Source organism: Natator depressus, chromosome 10 (genome assembly GCF_965152275.1).
Source record: "Natator depressus isolate rNatDep1 chromosome 10, rNatDep2.hap1, whole genome shotgun sequence".
Taxonomy (NCBI): Eukaryota; Metazoa; Chordata; order Testudines; family Cheloniidae; genus Natator; species Natator depressus.
Genome location: NC_134243.1, coordinates 7,410,604 through 7,433,257, shown reverse-complemented (window position 1 = coordinate 7,433,257; position 22,654 = coordinate 7,410,604). Strand labels below are relative to the sequence as shown.

General features: G+C 45.4%; 2 protein-coding genes across 6 annotated transcripts in view; one reads left to right on the top strand and one right to left on the bottom strand.

Moving 5' to 3' along the window:
• The first annotated feature begins 357 nt into the window (after positions 1-357).
• On the top strand, positions 358-20,241 carry DRC3 (dynein regulatory complex subunit 3). 5 transcript variants are annotated; one of them, XM_074965083.1, is made up of 14 exons: positions 358-605; positions 891-950; positions 1,346-1,522; positions 3,178-3,294; positions 6,092-6,258; positions 7,138-7,284; positions 7,628-7,747; positions 9,654-9,769; positions 11,209-11,380; positions 14,194-14,322; positions 15,528-15,598; positions 16,559-16,682; positions 19,559-19,690; positions 19,947-20,241. In XM_074965083.1, exons 3-14 carry the CDS (start codon positions 1,363-1,365, stop codon positions 20,058-20,060), a joined length of 1,569 nt encoding a protein of 522 aa, XP_074821184.1. In that variant the 5' UTR covers positions 358-605; positions 891-950; positions 1,346-1,362; the 3' UTR covers positions 20,061-20,241. The 5 variants fall into 5 exon arrangements, with proteins under 5 accessions (XP_074821184.1, XP_074821183.1, XP_074821181.1 ...); XM_074965082.1 differs by having other exon boundaries at positions 358-584; positions 892-950; positions 14,191-14,322; positions 19,947-20,240; XM_074965080.1 differs by having other exon boundaries at positions 358-587; positions 14,191-14,322; positions 19,947-20,240.
• ATPAF2 (ATP synthase mitochondrial F1 complex assembly factor 2) overlaps positions 15,436-22,654 on the bottom strand; it is a 16,315-nt gene continuing 9,096 nt past the window's right edge. The window contains exon 8 of the mRNA XM_074965085.1: positions 15,436-22,514. Within this exon, the coding sequence (XP_074821186.1) occupies positions 22,377-22,514 (138 nt within the window). The 3' untranslated portion in view covers positions 15,436-22,376. The remainder of the gene's footprint in view (positions 22,515-22,654) is intronic.

Sequence of the window (22,654 nt, the reverse complement as noted above, 5' to 3'; positions counted from 1 at the left end):
AGACCATGCCAATCACTGGCAGTCCTGCCTCCCCTCCCCCTCCGCCAATCAGCGCCCCCGCCCCAGAGTTACCCCCCCCCCCACGTTGACTGACATAAGAGCGACAAGAACCCCCACTACCGATACCCGCCATTGGACAGCCCTCCGCTAAGCCTCCAATTCTATTGGGCAACGGCCACACCAGTCCGCCGACGCTCCAGCCCATCTACATCTAGAGCCGGTTCTGATTGGCCGACACTGCTTCTCTGCGTTCTGATTGGTGTAAAAGCTTCAGACCCGCTCTTCTAAGTGAACCGCCGAACTGAGCTGCGATTGGCAGGCGCGGTCTGTCCCGTGACGGAGAGAGTTGCCCAGCGCCCGAGATCACATGACTCCGCTTAGCAACAGCGTGGGCTTCCTTAGCAGCGAGTCCTAGTGCCCACGGTGTGGGGCGAGCTGGCCGGGCCCCCGAGCGTCCCGGGGGCTGGGTGCCCGGGGGATCGCGTGGCCGCCTTCGCCTGGGCCTTCGCCAGCTTCTGCGCCCTCCGCCTGCTGGGCATCTTGGGCCCCGGCTGGCTGGCTGGCGACCGGGCCGAGCTTCTAGGGAGGTGGCAGTGGCAGGCTGGGTGGGTGATGGGCGGGCGGGTGTGGGGCAGGCTGAATGGACAGGTGGCTGCGGGATAGGCTGGGCAGGTGGCTGGGGGGCAAGTGAGTGGATGGTTGCATGGCAGGATGGGTGGCAATTGGGCAGGTGGCTGGGGGGCAGGCTAGTCTCACATGCGTGTGTGTAGATTTCCTTCCCCCTCCCCCAGTCTGAGTGAGGCCGGAATTTGCCGCGTCAGGTGGGCGTTTAAAGTTTAGAAACCTGTTACTGGTAATTCTCACATGCATGTTCTACCATCTCTTGACAGGTACGTCGAGTCTTATTCGGAGCTAAAATTCACCTGTGTGGAGGCCCAGTGTAGAGCCTGGTACGTGCCCCCTCCTCCACTAGGATGAATTTCACCCATGGAACCTTGTAGTGGGATGGGCCCTCTTCTGCTCCGATGGAAGTCTGTTGCAACTGCTCTCTGATGTTTGTGGGCAGACCCATTGTGCCCAACGTTGCTGTTCTTCTGCATGGAAATTTCTCCTTAAACTCGATGCAGGGTTTCTACATGGTATCATGATTAGGCCCATGAGTTTGACAATCTTCTGGCCCTGCATGGGTAGCTGTTTAGTAAAGTCTAATAAGTCTGAGTTGATTGGTACAGGATTGGGCTCTCAGAATATCCCACTGTGCTATTGTTTCTTTGTATACTGCGTGCAGTTCAGTGAACACATTGAAAAAGGTAACTGTCTGATACTGTTTGTTCTGCTCTTGAAGGCCTGTTTCGTGTGAAAATGAGTCGGTTATACGATACCATAGAGCCAAATGTGATTGATGAAGAGCTGCTTCAAAAAGCTGTGGAAGAGCAAGGGCCCCAAGAGGAATTAGGACAGCTTGCCAAAAGGGAAGGCATTGATTACAAAGATGTCTTAGAGCTACAGCTTGATTTTAGAAGTAAGTATCAGATTTTTTTAAATTAAAGGATAATAGTAGTATGTTTGAAGTGACAAACTGGTCATTAAATAATCGTGACTAGCCTGGAATTTGTCATGTAAATAGTAAGGGACTAAATTTACATTTTTAGCTGTAGCCATATGAAATAGTTACAGTATTAGGGGCTGGATGGTTTAGCTGAATGGTAATGGGCTATAAAGCTTTTCAACTCTGTTATTATTAATTATTACTATTATGATTTAATATTTATCTTGTGGTGGCACCTAATGGCCACAACCAAGCTTGGCCCTGTTGTGGTAGGCCAAATCAAATCCAACCTAAGTTTCTGGTGACCACAAGTTGTCCTCATCTGATGGCACTTTGGTAGCTTATGGCGGACACAGTCCAGTTCAGAGTGGACGAGCATCTATATTAAAATAATATCCCATCACCACAATTGGTACTGATTGACAGCTTTGTTGAAGGGCTCAGCAAAGAGGCCAAGGATTTAATTGGTGAAGGAGACTGAATTACCCACTTGCCCTTCCCATTGCAGGTTTAGGTACATTCCAGAGGTGGTGTGGGAGAAGTGTGCCCCATTACTGTGTGGATATAGGAATTTGGTCCCTAGTACTGTCAAACCAGCAGTAAATTAATACACAAAAATTAAAATAAATTGATGAGCAAAATGTACACTTAGTTTGTTCATGCAGTTATCATGATTGTGTGCATGCCAATGAGGTAACTGTGTGTGCAATTGATGACTTCTGGTAATTTGCACACACCATTTCCTGATTTGTGCATGCATTTGCTTGCAAGTGGAGTGTGCAGTTGTGTGCACATTTTTCACATGCAGTTGCATGCCTAACGTTAAAAAAAATCATGCCATGTTTGTCTGAGGTTAAAGCGTGTTTTTTATGTGGTTTTCCTCTTCTGTATTTCTACTCCTACTTTTTATCTCTACTCCCACTCGTATAAAAAGAAGGGAAATGAGAATTTCCTATGCATTCCATCACCATGACCCCAATGTTTTGCTGTAATCCATATCAGCCTGCCCTCGTGTATCTAATTTTCTCCAAAAATCAAAACGCAATAACTCTTGTTTTCACTCCAGACAGAAGACAATATGATGCATAAAAATTGAATTGTAATTCTCATAGTAGTTCCACTTTGTTCTCATGCAATGATTCCATAACCTCAGCAGGTGAAGAGCATTACAGAATGCAGGGTAACTTTATAATGTGATAGGGTAGCTGTTTACAATTAGCCACTACCCACCAGTAGCCTGCAACTTCAGAGGAAAGTACTGTCTCATTCCAAGCCCCAATCTTTAAGTTGGAAATCAAAGTGAAGGTCAAGGCCTTCTTGTAGTGAATCCATAAAGCCACTCTTGACTGCAGTGTTGCAGTCAGCATCCCTTCAATGACTTCTTGGTAGTACTGATTAGCAGTGGGCAGTGGTGCAAGACAATGAGGTTATCCCAGCTGTTTCAATCTAAACCCTCATCTAGCCTAAGGACCTTTTAGCAGTCTCCATGGTGCTCTTCACACACCAGTGCGCCATCATAATCTGCTCAAAGAGGTAATATTGGGCATGTGTCACTAGTACAATATAGTGTGTGTTGCAACTAAAGTCTGGGGTGTGTGAACTGCAGTATTTTTTTTTGGTGTGTTTAGATATTTTGAAGATTGATAACCTATGGCAGTTTGTGAATCTGACTAAGCTGCAGCTAGACAACAACATCATTGAGAAGATAGAGGCGTTGGATAGTCTGGTTCACCTAATCTGGCTTGGTAAGAGTTAGGGGTATGAGGCTGGCTTCACCTTGTACTGGTGTAAAGCAGGAGTAATTCCATTAAAATCAGTGGAGTTACACTGGTGTAAGTGAGATCAGATTCAGGTCCATGTCATAACTGGAAAAAGGCAGTTAGTGGTACTGTCAGTTGATGGCTCAGCTTTTAGTATATGTTATATGTATTTTGCTTGATAGTTGAAATGAAATTGGTGTCTGTAGATTGGGTATGCTGCACTTCTAGAATGAAATGGAATTGTACTTTGAAATGCCTACACAAGATATTAAATTCCATTGTAATGGTGTTTGGAAGGAGATACTGGCAACAATCACCCCATGCTAGCACGGGGAAGAGTTATAGAATATGATGGGATGTACCAGGTATTTGTTGCCTCCAGATTAAGACCCTGCAACCTTGGTGCACCCTGCCCAAAGAAAGTGTCCTGGGGAAAAAAAGCACAGAGTTTAGACCTCCAGGAGCTGCTAAGAAAGGCCTCCTGGGATCAGCTGCGGGTGGAACCAGTGAAAATCGGACCTCCAGCAGCTAGAAGGACTGGGAGCAGCCAGAAACTAATCAGGGCCCAGCAGGTGGGATAAAAAGGGCTGGCTGCTTCCAGGGACTAGTTCTGAGTGAAACTGGGACAGAGGAGGAAGGAGGTCCATCTGGCTTAACCCAAGAAGCCTGGCCTGATCAGGGATGAACTCTGACTGCGCCTTTGTTGTTTGAGCCAACAAAAGCCTGTTTTGTACTTTGTGGCATGTAAGGCCCCAGAGCAGGCCATTTGGAGTCAAATATTAATGTGACTGCTGGAAGACTAGGCGAGCTCATGTTGTGAGATGCTCCACTGGCTCAGGCCCATGACAAAGAGACTTGGGGCCTGATTCACTACTGCATTGACTTCAGTGGTGGTACGCCAGGGTGAAGCTGGAGCTTGGGCTTCAGCCCAGCCCTGCTTACTCAGTCCTTGTTCAGGCAAAGACCCACTGAAGTAAATCAACGCGTGTTTTGCTTGAATGTACGCTCCAGGCTGTGACACTGTGAGGAGAGGTTTGGACCACCTTCATTGCTGTTACCCCAGACTCAGTCATTTGCTGGTATGTTCAGGAGGATGCACCTGATAAATCTGGTATTGTGGTAGGGGGCATTTTGCCAGATATGCCTGTTATGTTTGGTAGCATCCAAGTGATTAATATAGAGAGAGTAAACTCTTAAGATATAGAGATCTGTCCTTCTCTGGCCACTATTCTGAGTCTGCCAGTAGCGTCCTAGAACTCTAGCTTCCATTCATGATCTAGGTGCTTTACTAGTATCAGAAATCCATTTCCAAAGAGTAAAAAGGAAAGGGGGACTTGTGGCACCTTAGAGACTAACCAATGTATTTGAGCATGAGCTTTCGTGAGCTACAAGTGAGCTGTAGCTCACAAAAGCTTTTGCTCAAATAAATTGGTTAGTCTCTAAGGTGCCACAGGTACTCCTTTTCTTTTTGCGAATACAGACTAACACGGCTGCTACTCTGAAACCTTTCCAAAGAGTGTTATTTTGGGCATATCGATCTCTTTGAAATAAAACAAAAACCATCCTGATGATGTCATCGTGCGGCTCTAAGAAGCTGGAACTTGAACACAGTGGAGCTCAGTTCTACTCCGAACAAAAGTGTCTCTCACCATCTGCAGCTCCACAATGAAAACAGGATGTTATGCCCCATCTCAAACACTGCTAAGGGAGACATTCCCCAGGGATATAGTCAGCTCTCTGAAGTGCCCCTCAATTTGATTGTCAAATGTCGGAGAACATGAATATCATAAAATCTTTTTGTTTATAACTAAAGTATTAAAAATATATATTTAAGAAAACATTTTCTGGGGGACTGAGATTTTCAAAGCTGCCTGAAGGATCTTTGTCTATCTTCTGGCTTAGGAAGTCTCATCTTAGGGGTGTCATTTTCAAAAATGCTTAACTGACTTAGGAGCCTAAGTCCCAATTTCAAAAGTGATTCAGGCACTTCGGAGCCAAAGCCTCATTGAAAGTCAATAGGATGTAGGCTCCCAAGTGTCTAAGTCTGTTGAAAATGGGAAGTAGGCTCCTAAACCACTTATACACTTGAAATTTCTACTCTAGATCTTTATATAAGTTTAGGTGCTGAATGGGATGTTCTTGAAGAATAAGATGATTGAAAGTATCAGTGAGTCAAATAGCAAACTCTTCCCTGGTGTATCTCCACTGATTTTATTGGGGTTGCATGAACTGAGAGCAGGAGTTGGCCCAAGGTGCATCACCACTAGGCTGATGGCTTTGTGATGCAGGTAACAGTCTAAGGGAAAGAAAGCTAGCTGGTGCTATCAAATTTGTTGCAGAAATTTTCTTGTAAATTGCATCTCTTTAGGCATTTCCTAACCTGTTCCCCTGTGCTATGCACTTCCATAAAAGAGACGTAGATGGATTTCTTCTCTACATCTCTTGCTCTCTGTGTCACTAAGAGGTAGGAGCCATGTGCTGGTCATGCACACAGCTTCTGGGTAGAGGAGGACTTCAGTGACTCCTCTGTCTGATTTAAGAGTTGCATGGACAAGTGGTACAAAAAGTTGCATCTATTCCTTCTTTGCCAAAAGAGTGGTGGTTTTATGCAGAGCCTTTCTTAGGGCTTCATCAGCAATACTGATCATTGCCAGGGAAAACACTTAATATATATATTAGATGAAAGGTACAAACTGAACTGCAGGCCCCAAGCAATGATATTTAGTTGAAGATCAAACAATTTGCTTGTAAAACTTCTTGACTTTTTTTTTTTCCCCCCTAGATTTGTCCTTCAACAATATTGAAGTCATTGAAGGTCTGGAAGCTCTGGTTAAACTGCAGGACTTGAGCCTCTACAATAATAGAATATCTAAGATTGAGAATCTGGACACGCTACAAGAACTACAGGTCTTCTCTATAGGAAACAATAATCTAACTGCTTTGGAAAATGTAAGAATCCCATTGTTTTTGCCAGTGTTTCCTTCCTTCCTTTCTAATCTATCTATCCATATATCTGTCTTCCCCTCCCTCCATCCCCATATATACCCATTGTCCGTCCATCCCTTTCTCCCCAGATATATCCATTATCCGTCCATCCATCCCTTTCTCCCCAAATATATCCACACACCCTCATACATATCCTCTATCTCTCTGTTATTCTTATATTGCCATCTCTCACTGAATCGGAACACCTTTTTAGAGGGGCGACTTCCCCTTGAAAGTGTCATTTTCTGTATAGCCTAAAGTAAGGTTCTAGTAAGATATTCAAGTAGGAAATACTTATTTCAGCTACCTTTTCCCATTTTTGGATTATTCACTCATTGGGCCAGATCTTGCTACGATTGATATCAATGGCAAAACTCCTGTTGACTCCAGTGGAACTGAAAAAGGGGAAATAGCTTATGTGAATAGAAAAGAGGCAAAAATTTATTTTGGGTGCTTTGATGTTATGCTTGGGCCTTTATGGAGGGCAGTTTTACTAGTCTGAGACCCCTGGAAGCTTATCATCCATCCATATAAAGGCTGCATCACTAAGCCCACAGATTGTGTGTCCACAATAAGAGTTATACTGTATGTATAAGAACCATATAGAAAGCGGTTTCTTTCTCAAATAAAATGGTTCAACACTGTGCTAGAAGCTACTGCTTTAAACCTGTAACTGTGCTTAGACATTCAGTCAATGTGTTGTGCCAGCTCTTTCTGAAGGATGGAGATGTGAGCAAGGTCCTGAGCTAGGATGGAGATGATAAATGTCATGAATTTCAAGGCATTGCTGCTTGTTGTTCCCATGGCGTGCGGGAATGCAGCATCTCCTTTCTTTTGGCACAGGTGGTCTATCTCCGGAAGTTTAAAAACCTACGCACATTGAATCTCACTGGGAACCCTGTCTGCGAAAATGAACAATATTCAATGTTTATTGCCGCTCACCTTCCAGATCTGGTGTACTTGGACTTCAGGCTTCTGGATGACAACACAGTAAGTACTTCCACCTTCCCCTTTATTTAACCATTTGGAGACTAGACACACACTTTCCAAAGCATTCATCTTGCTGGCACTCTGGGAATATACCAGCATTCAAAGAGTTAGAGTAATTCTTTTTTCAGTTGCTGTCTTACTGAAATACTACCTAGACAAATAAGAGCCATCAGAAATGTCCTCCCTGGGACTGATTTTTAATATGCACAGGACGTAGATTACACCTAACATAGGAAAGCAACAGCAGTCTGGATGTACATTACACAGAGAGCTGTATCTGACCCAGATTTATTAGGAGACAGGGTAATCCACCCCAATTGTTTTCTTTGTTTGTATTTCCTAGCGAGAACTTGCAGAAATAAAATATCAGTATGCCATTGATGAGCTAAAGCAAGGGGAAGCTCAGGCCCTGGCTAAGCTGGTGGAAGAGCAGGCTAAGCAGAAAGAGTTGGAGCACCACACGGTACGTTCTCTGGGGCTGACTGTCTGTTACCGCACTGCAAAGAAATCAGACGGCTTCTCTTTTACCCGTTAGAAGATTTAATGGGAGGTTAACATTGATTGAGATAAAAATACAGTCAGTGTTAATCTCTGAGGTCTGTAAATCTCACCTTTTTGAATGAAAACTGAAGCTGCTATGTCATACGCATGATATGGAGGAACATAATTCATTGGGCTGAACAACGAAACCTACATGACGGCCCTAGGGAAGCTCCAGAGTAAATCATAGTTTGGTTTCTTGTCAGCCTCATGCTAGAGTAACACCATATCCGATCTGATGGAGCTGTTAGCATTATTCACAGTGCAGTGATTTTCCCCCTTCAGACTTAGTGAATGGATAATATCGCAGTATTAATTTAATCTTATGAGTGATTGCAAGATCCCAATGGGGAAACTGTCAAGGTATGTAGCGAGAATGGGATAGAGCAGAGTGGTGCCCTCAGCTACCCTCAGGCTGTCTGAGTGGTGCTCTCCTGCCTCCATTCATCTGCTGGCAATATGGCAGTGCTGCAGGTTTGTTTCCATACCACTTGCTTGTTCCACGCACTCTGCTTGGCATCAGCATTGCTCCCCCCTCAAAGCACATGGGCAGAGCAAGGAGCAGATGGTGATCAGAGGAGCACTTCCACGGGGTGGCTGTTGGAGGCCTGTGCCACCCCCACAATGACATAGATCCCTGTGCATTAAAATTGACATGGAGGAGTGCCGAATGCATGGAGATAGGATCAGGGAGGAAAGGTCATAGGTGCTGAGGAACCTGCATGGAGCCCTTCATGTCTTCCTTTGCATAGGGCCTCACAAAATCTGTCCTGTTTATGCCTGAGTAGCTTAGATAGCACATTGCAGGACTACGAAGTGGAGTTGAACTGCTCTGTCACATTGTTTGGTGAAGGAGCCACTGTCTAATTCCAGAAGAAAAGGAGTACTTGTGGCACCTTAGAGACTAACCAATTTATTTGAGCATAAGCTTTCGTGAGCTACAGCTCACTTCATCGGATACATACTGTGGAAAGTGTAGAAGATCTTTTTATACACACAAAGCATGAAAAAATACCTCCCCCCACCCCACTCTCCTGCTGGTAATAGCTTATCTAAAGTGATCACTCTCCTTACAATGTGTATGATAATCAAGTTGGGCCATTTCCAGCACAAATCCAGGTTTTCTCTCCCCCCCCCACCCACAAACCCACTCTCCTGTTTGTGTGGGGGGGGAGAGAGAACCTGGATTTGTGCTGGAAATGGCCCAACTTGATTATCATACACATTGTAAGGAGAGTGATCACTTTAGATAAGCTATTACCAGCAGGAGAGTGGGGTGGGGGGAGGTATTTTTTCATGCTTTGTGTGTATAAAAAGATCTTCTACACTTTCCACAGTATGCATCCGATGAAGTGAGCTGTAGCTCACGAAAGCTTATGCTCAAATAAATTGGTTAGTCTCTAAGGTGCCACAAGTACTCCTTTTTTCTTTTTGCAAATACAGACTAACACGGCTGTTTCTCTGAAATCTAATTCCAGAAGAGGACTTATCAATGATTTTATAGTGTTTTCCTTGGAAAGCTAAACCTCCCCCCACTACATAGTAATAATGATCTGGTCCATTGTTATGAGCTTCACATTCCATAGCAGGAGGCGTCCGTCATTCAGAACTGGAGAGTTAATAATGTCAGCCCAGATCCTCAAAGATATTTAGGTGCTATTGATTTCAGTGGGCCGTTCAGCCTGACTGATTGACTGAACCTTCCTTAGCACTTTGCAAGAAGAAGCAAGGTGTTACGTAAGTTCTGCAGAAAGTTGGTGCTCTTTGTGGGGTTTTTGTTTGTTTGTTTGTTTGTTTGTTTGTTTTTATTGTACTGATTCTCTCCAAAGGCTGCTTATGTCGAGTACCTGAATGGATCCTTCTTATTTGAGAGTATGTACGCAGAAGATACAGAAGCTGCCAGGCTGGCTTACCTCCCTGGAATGGCTGACCTGCTGGAGACATATCCTTCTGTTAGAAAATCTAGTGATAAAAGCTGATGACTTCAGTTCACAAGGACATGCATCAACAGGGACGCTTCATCTGTTCTTTTTATGCAGAACTGAAAGCTATATTGATCTGAGATTGGAGACTTGCTGTATTCAGTCTTGGACCAGTGCCTTAAAAGTACTGCTAGACCGTGAGACCACTGACAGTTTTAAGGTCTGATATTTCATTAAATACAAGGGTTGAAAACAAATGCTTTGTCCCATTGGCAAACTGGAAACCCCAAATTAGGAAATCCCATTTGTATAAAAGGCTTGCTTCCAATGCTGAGAGTCATGAGATTTCAGAGTTTTACAATGACATTCTGATTACCATCTTGCTTTTTCTCCACTTGAATCAGACTTGCTGTTAAAAGCCAATGCCTTCTGAACCTCTAGAAATCAAGGCATTTGCAGTCTCTTAAAGCCCAGAATGCATCCGACCTTTCAAATGGCATAGAGATTTCATTTACATCTGCAGCAAGTTGTGCGATAGCAATTGCTAAAGTCATGTTACTGTTGAAGTGGTAGGGCACAGTAAGAATAATCAGGATTATCCAAGTCAAATATCTCACAGCGTGCTGGTTATCTGCAGTGTTGTGGGAGCCATGTCGGTCCCAGGATGTCAGAGAGACACGGTGGATGAGGTAATATCTTTTATTGGACCAACTTCTATTGGTCAGAGAAACAAGCTTTTGATCTTAGAAACACTAACCCTGTAGGACCAATACAAACACATTCACGGCTAGTACATTTTTCTCACCACTGATCCTGGACAATGATCAAAAAGTAGATCATTGTATCTTTCCTTTTCTAGCTCAGATTAATGGAATATTAGCAAGGCCCCATATGTGACCTTGCTTATGATTGCTAGACACTGTTGTCAGGAAAGTTCATCAGAGACTAAATATAATAGACTTTTGAAACCATTCCATTGCCAAGCAACTTGCAACCCTTCCCCACAATAGCCATTATCTTTGTGGTGCTACCAAATCTGTGTGTTTGGGGCTCTGGCTCTTGGCTCTGGAGCAGGATTTATTAACTTTACAAACACTGTACTCACAGCTATGGAGACAGATAGTCAGAGGCTCTGTTCTACTTGAATGGCAGAAGAGTCAGGGACAAATGCACACGTAGTTTCCTTTTGTGCCCACCATGTTGCCCTCCCCACACAGTTAAGGTAGCAAAACCCCAGTGCGAAAAGATGATGTGCCCCAAGCCTTCAAGGTGAAAAATGCTCAGCTCAGCACCTCAACTGTCAGTCAGCTCAGTGGAGTTATCCGTCAAGATGCTTTGCCTTGCATTTAGGTTGGTAGTAGCTGGATACAATAGAGCAGTGTTGATTATCATGCAGCCATGCTTAGTGTGTTGACTCATTTAAACTATTACAGATTATATACCTTGACTCTGGTTTCACATACAAGAGTAAATTTGTATTAATTTGTGAGAATCTTTTTGCCTATGGTCTGAAAGAGCATGAAAAGCGACAAGCTGAAGTCTCAACCTTCTACGAGTGCCTTCAAGAAGCGATACAGGACAGTCAACAGCAGGGCACAAAAATAATCCTAGATTTTGAAAATGACAACCAGGGGGTATTTGATTACAGTTTTTATTTCTTGAAATGATTTCTGTGTATCAGAGGCCAGACTCTGATCTCAGGGATGTATGGAGTAACACCACTGAGATCAGTTTAATGACTCCAGGTTTACACTAGGGTAAGGGAAATCAGAATCTGGCCCCAGATCTCACTGTATATGTTTCTAGGGGCTTGTCTACACTGGAGGGATTGACATTGTGTTAACTAACATAATATCGAGCATGACTTAGCACTCAGCATAGAAAAGGACTGGTGTGTCTAAAATCACATCAATTGGAAGTGGTTAAACCTGGCCTCTGGGGCTAAGCACACCAGCTGATGTGGTTTTAAACGTGACAGTCCTTGTCTCTGTGTATTCAACATAATGATAATACTAAGTCATTTCCTACTACAGACAAGTCTTCATGTTAATGGTTCTTCTTAAAGGTGTGGCAGGAGAGCTGTCAAAGATTTTTAACTGAAATTTTTTTCCACCAAAAATGAGTGATTATTTTTTTTTTTTAAGAAAATGAAAATGGTCAAAAATTTTTCTTTTGAAAATGTTTATGAAACTAACTGAAATGAAAATTTTTGATTCAGAAGTTTTCATTTTATCTTTGCTTTTTGGTCCATACCCATGTACTCTGCCTCCACTGGAAAAGGAGAAGGAAAGGGAAAACCTGACAAGATGATCATTATTTATTCAAGAGACAAGATGGGTGACATATCTTTTATTGGACCAATGTCAGTTGGTGAGAGAGACAAGCTTTCGAGCTACACAGAGCTCTTCTTCCCAACAGGGAACCTCGAAAGCTTGTCTCTCACCAACAGAAGTTGGTCCAATAGAAGATATTACCTCACCCTCCTTGTCTCCTTAGCCTGGGACCAAGATGGTTACAACGACACTGCAAACAATGATTTATTCAAATCATTTTGGTTTCAATTCATTTTGTAAAGAAAGAATCCACGAAATAACTTTAAACAGAAAAAAAAGTTCATTTTGTTTGAATATTTTGGCAGCAAATACCATTTTCCAACCAGCTCTGCTTTCCAGAGAGCTGCAGCCACATCACTGGGGAAGGCAAGGTCATGGCTTCTAGCTGCATCCCTTTCTAACCATTTAAAATAGCGGGGCAGTTATTGTTTCTAGAGGTCCATGGAAATATCAGCTTGGCTAAACCCTGGTAAAGGGCTTTGTCATCTGTACAGAACAAGCCGCTCATGATCCCCTGTGCTCAGCACCTCTGAAAACAGGCTGCTTTTATGTAGATGCTTTGTAACAAGGTGGCAGGATGCTGAGTCATTCTCTTACCAAGTGCTTGAATCCTGTGTGCAGGCACAGTGTATGTTAACGCCGACTCAGACGAGCAAGTGGACTTAACTCCAGTCAGGGTATAAGTCGGGTTGAGGCCTCAGAGGTGTTGCATGGAAATCCGGGGGGGGAGGGGGGACAACCTTGGGGGAAGAACACTTAGGAATATGTTCACGACCCCATTGTGCTGGGTACTGTACAAACGGAACAAAAAGACAGTCCCAGCCCAAAAGCATTTTTATTTGAGTTACCAATAAATCCACACTCAAAATGGGGATAAGTCTGGATTTTAGGCAATATGTCTGTGTGCTTCTCAGAGCAGCATAAGAACTCTGCCTGCTTACAAGCTTAGATATGGATTTAGGTGCTGAATGTAGGCACCTTGTTGCATATGAAAAATTCTGACCTAAGTGAGCTGGTCAAGGTGACAGAGGGAGTCACAGTCAGTCAGAAATGCTGATAAATGGATCTTGCAGGCTTAGTAATACCAGTTTAAAAATGGGTGGGAGGAGATTAGAAGGTGATAAAATATAAACCATTGCTAGGCTGCATTTGCCTAGCTATAATTCCATCACACAGGTCTATATGAACTGCAAGACAGCTCAGCTTGCTCTGAAGCTGGTTAAGGAGCAAAGAATTATGCCAAAGCCCTAAAGCAGCAGGTGCTGCTAACAGGAGCCTGGTTTTAATTGCTTGGGGCCTCCTGGCTTGATTAAATTATATAAAGAAATGCCCCTTTAACATTACAGTGTCTGCATAATCTTATTTGATTTACACATAGCCCTCTTGCAATGGTTCTTGCCTAATTTTAGCCCCTTCTATTGGCTCCAACTGTGAGGTGCATTAGGCTTCTTCAAAATATATTTTCAATGCTCAGATTTCAGTAGGAGAGATTTATTACAAAGACGCTTCTTGAAAATAACCTTTGCTTAGCATATACATTGCTCAGCAATATTAAGATTATTGACCGCTGTGAGGCTGATGTCAGTATTTAACTTTGAAGAGCAAGATTTATTGTCGTTCAGTGTAACAAAAACTCATTACTTGTGATGTTCTATTACATATCTTCCGAGTGCAAAATCCTGGGCCCATTGAAGTCAGGCAAAATTCTCCTTGACTTCCAAGGGATCAGGATTTAGACCTGCATTTCTTAATAAGGAGTAATTGGAAGTCTTTCCCCGTAGCCATGAATTGTAGAAGGCTTATAGTTTTTCCTTTGACATGGACTTTCCACATGTGAGTTGAAGTAGGAGGTCTAGGAAAAGTCATTTGTTGACTGGCAAATACATTAGAATTTTCACACAACTTGCTGCAGTGGAATCTTGTTGGTTAACATTGTAGAGAACCTCAGTATTATTGACCTCTGAGTATGTAAACCACAGCCACTTAGCAAGCCATTACATTTCATTTCAGCCAATTGTGAGCCAGAAGTTCTCATGTATGTAACAACAGTTAATTAAATTGCAATGGAATGGTGAACACAAATGATATTGTATGTCTCTCTCTCTGTTTAGCAGTTGGACGTCATTCAAAACATGAGTAATTTTGAGATTGCGGACTTTAAACTCGTAAAGTACAATGAGGACATCAGTCAGCTGTCGGACACACTTATGACCCTGGAAATGCAGACGGTTGACCAGCTAGAGGTAAGGCAAGGGGATAGATCTGCTAAGCCTCAGATAGAGAACACTGGGGCTGATTCTCTGTTGCCTTACACCTTGCGTAGTCCCACTTGTGCAGAATGAGTGTAGAACTCTATCATTCTGGGTAGTGTCTGACACCGGCTTTATTCTCACTCTGCACAGGAGTGAGTACACAAAGCGCAAGGTAGCGGAGAATTGGACCCAGTGTATTTATATGTTGCATTGGAACTTACTATTCACGCGCTGCTCCCACGGATGAAGGCATCGGCTTTGGCTAAAGGGTCATCCAGGAGGTTATTGGGCCATGTTGTGGACCTGACTCTGGAAGCTGCCCCCTAGTATAAGACACTTTTTCAAGGTTCTAGGGGTGTGATTCTTTCAAAGGGATCATTGCTATGACCGAAAAATTACACTCATGCCCCAACCCCAAGTTAGTCCACTTTCCTGAGCACCCCACTGGGAGCATGACTATGGTAGCTTGTAGTGGAGTTCAAACCGGATGCTTAGCAAATCTGGGATGGGGAGGGGGCTAATTTATTTATTTCGATGGTTACTGACAGATTTTGCAGAAATATCAGAGGTGCTTTTCACATGCCCTGTTTGAGGCACTGGAATGTTTTAAACCTTTTATTAGGGATGTTAGGGAAAGCAGAAGCTCTAAGAGACTATCCCCTGTTTTTGAGAGAGGCAGCAAGAAGCAGCACCCACCTTCCAGGATTTAAACAAAAGCTCTCATAATCCCAGCTGTTACTTATGCTCCTGATGGCAAAGTCTTCAAGAAGGCGAGAAGCCTGCAGCCTCATAAACAGAATGAGAAACTTTGACACCTGTCTCTAATCAGAGACAAAATGTTCTCTAGTCATAATGTACATAGAGGGTTTGAAGTGATTTGATGGAGTGAACTTCCCAGAGTCTGTTATAAATGCGTCGTTCCATCAACTCTTCCCAAAAGGATTGAGTCTAATCTTCCCTGAGATTTGCATACCAGTGCAGAAAAGCACATGCCTTTCGGTGCTTCAGCACAATTAATTTATCTGAGGTACCTTCAGTCCCCAGCAGTGCTGATAAAACTAGTGGATCAGATCAAAAGTATACTGCATTTTAGACTCCTCCCTGGTTCTGATCGGGGGTGTGTGTGTGTGTGTGTGTGTGTGTGTGTGTGTGTGTTTGAGTACTTGGTAAATTTTCCTTTTCTTTTTCCTGTTAAGGAAATAATAAAGGATTTTGAAAGAAACATTGCTGACCAGGTGTCAACATTTATTGAGAACGTCCAAGGGATATATCCTTTTGGCAGTCTACTGGCCTGGAACTCTGTGTAATATAAAAGTGACCCACAGCAAAGGTATTGCTTCACTTCACAAGATTAGTGCAAGGGCCAGAAGTCAGCACTCACTGTGTGGAAATGGATTGTTGCTTATTAATGTGTTGTAGGCTTTGATTAATTCTTAGGAACATTTCCTTGTTCATGAAATACAGACTCTGTTCAAATACTTCTCTACCATATTCTCAGCAAGACAACACAGGAACTGCTACACAACTCAGTGATGAGGATGTAGTGAAATTACAGAGTTAGGTACCTAATTCTCAGTGAAAGTCAATGGGAGTTAGCCTTCCTAGCTGCCCTTTGTGCCTTTGAGAGTCCACCTCTATTTCTGAGCAAACTCTTGGTAAATCTGACTGTGTATTGCTGCCATTTTAAGAGGTGAAATACCTAAAACAACTCCTGTACTGTCTCTTTGTGCCCTAGATTGTTGTGCAGCTGTGTGCTCTAGAACAGCTGCCCTCTTCCGTCTCAGAAGTGGTTGCATTGCAGTGGCAGGTGAAATGATTTTTATATACACAACTCTCAGCCCTGTACAAGTGCTTGTCACGTTTGGAGTTTTGTACATGCAAACAGAGGCCTCATTGAACTTCCTGTACAAATGGCCCCCAGTGTCAGCTCTGGATAACGTAACACAATGAGGGTAGTGAGGGGGAAGGATTGCTTTTGAACACGCCGGGACCTTCTCCACCAGCCAGCTCAATTCCTTTTGGGGGTTTGCAATGCAAACTCAAGGAAGCAGAGTTTTTACTGGTTACCTGCTTCACAGGAAGTGGACCAATCCCCTTTTAGGGTTAGCAGTGCTTGTTTATGTAGAACGTCATTCTCTGTCGATGATGATGATGTTCAGCACCAGGTCCAGCCTGTCAGAGGCAGGTCAAATGCCACTGTTCTTTGTTTCTTAACCTTCTTCCATACGATGGCTCAATGCCGGGATCTAGAAAATCATCACCACGAGAAACTGCTGGAGATCGCAATCAACACGCTGGAGAAGATAGTCAAGAGCGAGTTTGATGAGGAGATGCCAGATGATGCTCGACTGGTGAGGCCCCCGGTTGTGTATGCAGCTTAGGCTCTTCTAGGAAGCAGGGATCCCGAGTGTGGAGGAAGAAGGGAGCTCAGCATGTTCCCAATCAGGACTGGGTTTCAGAGACCCAATATCGTTTTGAATTACCTTGCCAAAGCTAGAAGTAGTTTCCTTTCAACCCCTCTCCCAAAGGCTGCAAGGAAGTTGTGGTTTGTCGGTTCACAGGTTGTAGCTGAAGTTTGCTGAAGTTGTGGTTTTGGCATGGTCAGACAGCAGCATGGCACTAGGCAGATACTCCCTGGGTCTCACAAGCTTGGCCTCAGACTTCCCCTCAACTTGTTTCCTGATAAGGAATGAAGACCCCCTCTGGGTACCTGCCCAAGTAGCACTACCCTTGCTCCAGCAACTCCTTCCAAGGCATGCAGCCTCCCCTCCGAAGCATGGAAGAGACCCCTTGACTTTTGAAGGCAAGCATGACGGAGGGGCAGCCAGGCCAAAGCTGAGTGAGGGGCCTTGCGAGCTGGCGCACAGGGTCATAGCGCCACTCAAAGTTGCAGCAATTATAAAAAGGTGCCGTGTGGGTTAAAAAGTTATGGTGTGCGTGACCATAAAATTGCAGCCCAAAATTTTCTTACACCTGTACCCATAAAGCAGCTGTGCTAGACAAATTTCACCCCTGGGCCTGCAAGGGCAGCTCTGCCGGTATGCGGGAGGGAAGATGGTGATGGCACTGCAGCTTTCCACCAGGGATGAAGACCTGTTTGTGTTCTGGCCAGAGCTCTGCTGCTGGAAGCTGCCCGGGAGAGGTGTCTATTCTGACTGGCCTTGCCCTGTCCCCTCCCAGGTCAGCATGACTCTCTCGGGCTGATCTCTATGCCCCCCAACACAGCAGGAGTTTGGGGCAGTGTGCGCTAGTCCATTCCCACTTCTGGTAGATTTCCCAACCCCATGAGCCTGTGGGCTAAATGTAACCTGTCTGTCACTCCTTTAAAGTCAGTAGAGTTGTACCTGCTTAATTAGGGTTTTATTTGGCCCTACTGTTTCATATCCCCACAGAGATCAATCAGTCCTTTTGAAGCAGATACATTGAATTCCACATAGGTCTTTCATCTGAGACCTCACAGACCAAGGTCCTGTCTGCTCTATGGGAATAGTAGAGATCCCATGGTGCACTTGTAAGAGTGCAGTGCTACGTCTGGTACCCTTAGCCAAAATCTTCCCCTTCCTTGCTATTGCACTTTGCCCCAGGTGGCTGCATTTCAGTGGCAGTGGCTGGAGGTAGTGCATAATGCAGGTTGCAGTCTATCAGAACAAAAGCTGCTGTATACATTGAAAATTACATTATTCAACTCTCTTTACCAAGGTTTATAACTAAAGGAAAAAAATTATGGGCAAAGACTTCACAGAGGTTTGCAGATGCAAGATCTGTTTTTCAGATGAACAGACAGGGTGGGATGTTGCTTAGATATCAGTTTTCTGGATTCTGGCCCCTCAGAAAGCTTACCTGGGAAGGCTCTCCATTTAATGTCGCTCTAGCTGGGACCTTTTACTGCTATTAAACAAATGACAGTTTCTTACAGCCGAGGGGGTTTGGTGGGGTGGGGATTGAAGTAGTAGGGACTACCTTCCCAATGTGGGTACTACACCTGACCTGTCCCAGAGTTTTAACACCTGTCAGTCTGGGTTGCCCCATCTTTACCGCCACCCCCGAAAAAATAAATCCACATTTTTAGCACTGAGCAGATGTACTGCTCCTCTAACATTTCTATTACAGCCGAAAAATAAACAGATCCAGGCTTCCACCACTTGTATTAAGATCCGTTCCAATCACTGCTAATGTCTCCAGGTGCTTAAGGAGTGAATGGGGTTCTCATGTTTTCATAGGAGACATCTAGTCCCAATTTTACTATCACTCTTTAGGGATTGGCTCAGCACAGAAGCTTCTGTAATGGAAATTCACACATCCAAAACAGCATGTCAGTGTCCCTTTGAGCCAGTGCCCTGCTTGCTCAAGGCCCCTCTGAGCCAACACCCTGCCAGCTCAGAGCCTAGCATGGCAGATTCTCTGAGCTGGTGCCCTGCCTACCAGGTGTGACAGGCTGCGGTAATTATTTTTCCAGAACTAGTGACAGCTGTAAGGAGGGAAAGTCAGAAGGAAATAAGTGACTTTTGTGCCACATGTTCAGAAAATAGCCCGCAGGGGCAGCTGCCGGCTTTATGGACTGTGAGTTCAGCCTGCACCATTGCCCCATACTGAGTTTTCCTCACTCCTGGCCATCTCTACAGAGAGGTAATCTTCAGGGGTTTAACAGGCAGGCTTGGCTGCAGGAGGATAGTATTATGGTTTATAGAAGCCATCCTCTATTTAAAATCTCAGGGGGAACCTGCTGCTTCTGTTCCAAGTTGTGGTGCCAGAACAAAGATACACAGTGCATGACACCAGTTAAAGCGACCTCTTCTGAGCGCAGTTTTCCATTTTCCATACCTGCTAGGAGTGGCATGTTGGAGCATATGCAGCCTTCCCTGGGACTGACAGCTGCCAAGATGGTCTTGCCATATGCTGGAAGGCAGCACAGTCTGGAGGAATAAGCATGAGTTAGGAGTTTACTTCCAGCTCTGGCTTGCTATGCAGCTTTTGGCAAGTTACTTCAGTACTGCCTCAGTTTCCATATCTGTAAAATAGTCCTTACACAAGGCTGTAGTGAGGCTAAGTTTGTATAGGGCTTTGAACAGGTAAAGCATGAGATGTACCAGAGACAGCTTTTATTTTCTTCTCTGATGGTGCTACCAAGTGCCGCCCTGAACCACATCTAGTTCAGAGACCTGCTGCTTTTGCTGCATTTATATGTAAAATCCACATCTCCCATCACTCGGTCAATTTCACTCCCTAGCTTTTTGTGGACAAAGACACCATCGTCAATGCAGTGAACGCCTCCCACGATATCCACCTGCTGAAGATCGATAACAGAGAGGATGACATCATCACCAAAGCCAATAGCTGGTCCTCTTCGGTGATTGAGGAGGTAAGGAAACCCCTGCGGCTCAGGGAGCAAAACCCTGTTCAGGGAAAAGACAAGCAGCAAGGCAATGAAAGCATACGGGCCTGCAGCTTCTTCCTAGCGCAGCGGGCAGAGGCACCAGGATCCAGCCAATGTAGCAGGGAGTCAGAAGGGCTGGGGGAGGTATCTCCTAGCTTTCTGCTGGGCCCTTTGGCTACCGCAGGTGACTGAAGGTTTGAAATAAGCCCAAGGACCCACTGTCTGATCGCACTCTCCTTAGGTTCACAAGAACGAGATCAGCAGAAACCGCAACCGTGTGAGAGAGATTAATCAATACATTGACCATCTGCAGGAGGAGCTGGACAACATGGAAAGCCTGGAACAAATGGAGTAGGCCAACAGTGGCTCCCCTGTTAGGACACAGGCCTTGGTGAGGCGCACCTATTAATCACCATTTCTGACAGCCCCCATGTAAATACTCACTGATTGGGGATGTTTCATCCTGGGGTGTGAACCCTCCCCTCCCCAAATCATATGCAAATAAAAATACCAGTTTAGTTTGGAAAAGTTCTTAAAGAGGAGCTGAGGATTTTGCTTTGAAGCCCTCTGAGACTTATGGTGCAAATCAAAGCCAGCTCACAAACAGCTGGGTCCCTGATTGAGCTGCGATTCTCCAACACCAGGCCATACCTGGAAGGCAGCGTTAGGAGCCTGGGACTCATGCAGCAGCTGGCACGAGGCTGTGATGGGGAAGAGAACATTCTCCATTGGACTAACTGCCTGCCTCCCTAACAATCGTGGGTTTCTGGCCCAGGAAGCCTAAGGTTTGAGACTCTGCACTCCCGGTAGCCTTCTCTTTCCTCTGCCCCACACTAAGGCAGCTTCCTGCAGCGTGCCCGGAGTGGCCTCTGACCAGCAGGGAGGGAGACCAATGATTCTGCAGAAGCTTCTCAGTGCCGAGTCATTAATTTCCCTCCTTGCTCAGCAGCAGCTGCTCCGTTTGCTTGGCAGGGAGCTCGGACTCCTTTCTTGCTGGAGGCTGGGCACTGAAGGGGGGAAAGAAGGGAAACCCATGCTTGTGGAACGGATGTGGCTGTGCACAGTTTGGGAAAGGGCCAAATACCCCAAGACTTCCACTCCTCCTTTCCTGGCAAATTTTCCAGCCCTTCCCATGGGCTGATGGAAGTTGCTCTGGTTCAGCTGACAAAACCCTGTCCTCCCTTGGGCTGGTTTGAGAGCAGGCTCTCCTCCGGTCATTGCTAACACCATGCCTGCTCACTGAGAAACGGCACCAACTGGCTGCACATGGGCTCCGGCTTTTCGGCAGAGCTGACCACTCGTGGCTCCAATTGAAATCAATGGGATCTGCGGGTGCTCAGCCCCTCTGGAAGGTCAAGCCCTACGTGTGTAGTTGGGTGCCCAGAAATGAAGGGGCCCCAAAGTCTGTGGTCACTTATGAAAATGCCCGGTGCTACTGATTCCCCCGAGTGTTAACTGGAAATGAAACTGATTCTAAATGAGGATTCCAGGGGTGGTCGTGCTCATAGGAGGTTTTCATAACAACTGCCCAGCTGATATTTTCTTTTCCTTTAAGAGTCTGAAGTCTTCAGAGACAAGCCTAAATGAAAGCCCAGGGGCCAAACACCCCTGAACGTGGGGGAGAGAGGCAGGTTAGATCAGAACTTTACAGCACAGGCCTGCTGGGTGAGGCATAGGCATTGATCCCACAGGTCATACGTGCCTGCTCAATACATATTATGCATTAGGAGTCCCATTGAAGTCAGTGGGTTTGCTCCAAGTTCAGAGTTGAGCATGTGCATAAGCCTTGGCAGGATCAGGGCCTCGGACAGTTGGGGAATTAGAATTAGTCCAAAAACAAGGGGGAGCTCCCGTCCGGTCCTTGGCGGGCAGGCCGGTGCTTGCGACAGAGCAGAGCATGGAGATCCTCAGGCAGAGGGACACAGACGAGGAAGCAGACAGGTCAATCAGCGATGGCTCTGTGTGTCCCCAGCAGATGGCTCTGCTGCTGTCTGGGCGCTCTTGGGCAGAGAGGCAGCGCACATCCCACAGTGCGGTGGGGAAGTACAAAATAACTGACCACATGCACTGACTTCCAGTATCTAGCAAGAGACGCCTTTAATCAAACTGGGATTGAGCCCAGTTTTGCACAGGGGCAGAAGCACATTACTGCGTGAGGAACAGGTACAGCTGGGTCTTGTCTCCAAGGATATGACTTTGGATTTTAGCAACAAACGTGGGCCATGGGCAGGCAGATGCCAAGATGGGACCTATGCTAGAGTGTGTGCCTTGCCTTACCGAAGCCCTTTTGCTGGGGTTCTGGTCCCACGGCTGGGAGCCTTGGAGGGTAGAATGTAGACTAGCTAGAATGTAGACCCTTCTGAGTGATCATAAACACTGGCTGAGCTACAGCCAGGGACATGGCATTGAACTGGGGCTGAAGGAAGCTCAGACTGTACTGCCTTGTAACAAAAGTCAGGGCTGCTGAGAGTCACTGGCACCCTCCAGCACTAGCCAAGCTAGTGAAGAAATGCCTCCGCTAGGAATCATTATAAAGTCATGGCCCTCTCAATGCTAAGTCACCACGCTGGTAGGCGCTGATTGCCAGCCAATGGCTCCAATTCACCAGGCTGCATTTGTAATCTGTACTGGGCATTCTCCGGCTCTGCCTGACGCGTCACTCCCCAGAGCCTCAGTCCTGAAGCAGCTTGTGTTTTACAGTTGAGCTCTCTGAACAAAGGTGAGCAAAGAGGGTCCCAGCGGCCGTGCGGGCACGCAGCTCGTACAGGTCATAGTCGTGGGCCCACTCCACATTGCCCCAGTGCTGGATCTGAGAGAAGAGAGAAAAATCAGCTCACTCAAGAGTTAGTTAGAAAGGGGTTTGAACTTCAGAACTTCTTGGCCTCCATTTTTCTGTCTGTAAAACAGAGATAATACCTCCCAGGAGTGGCACAAAGCCTCAGTAACCAG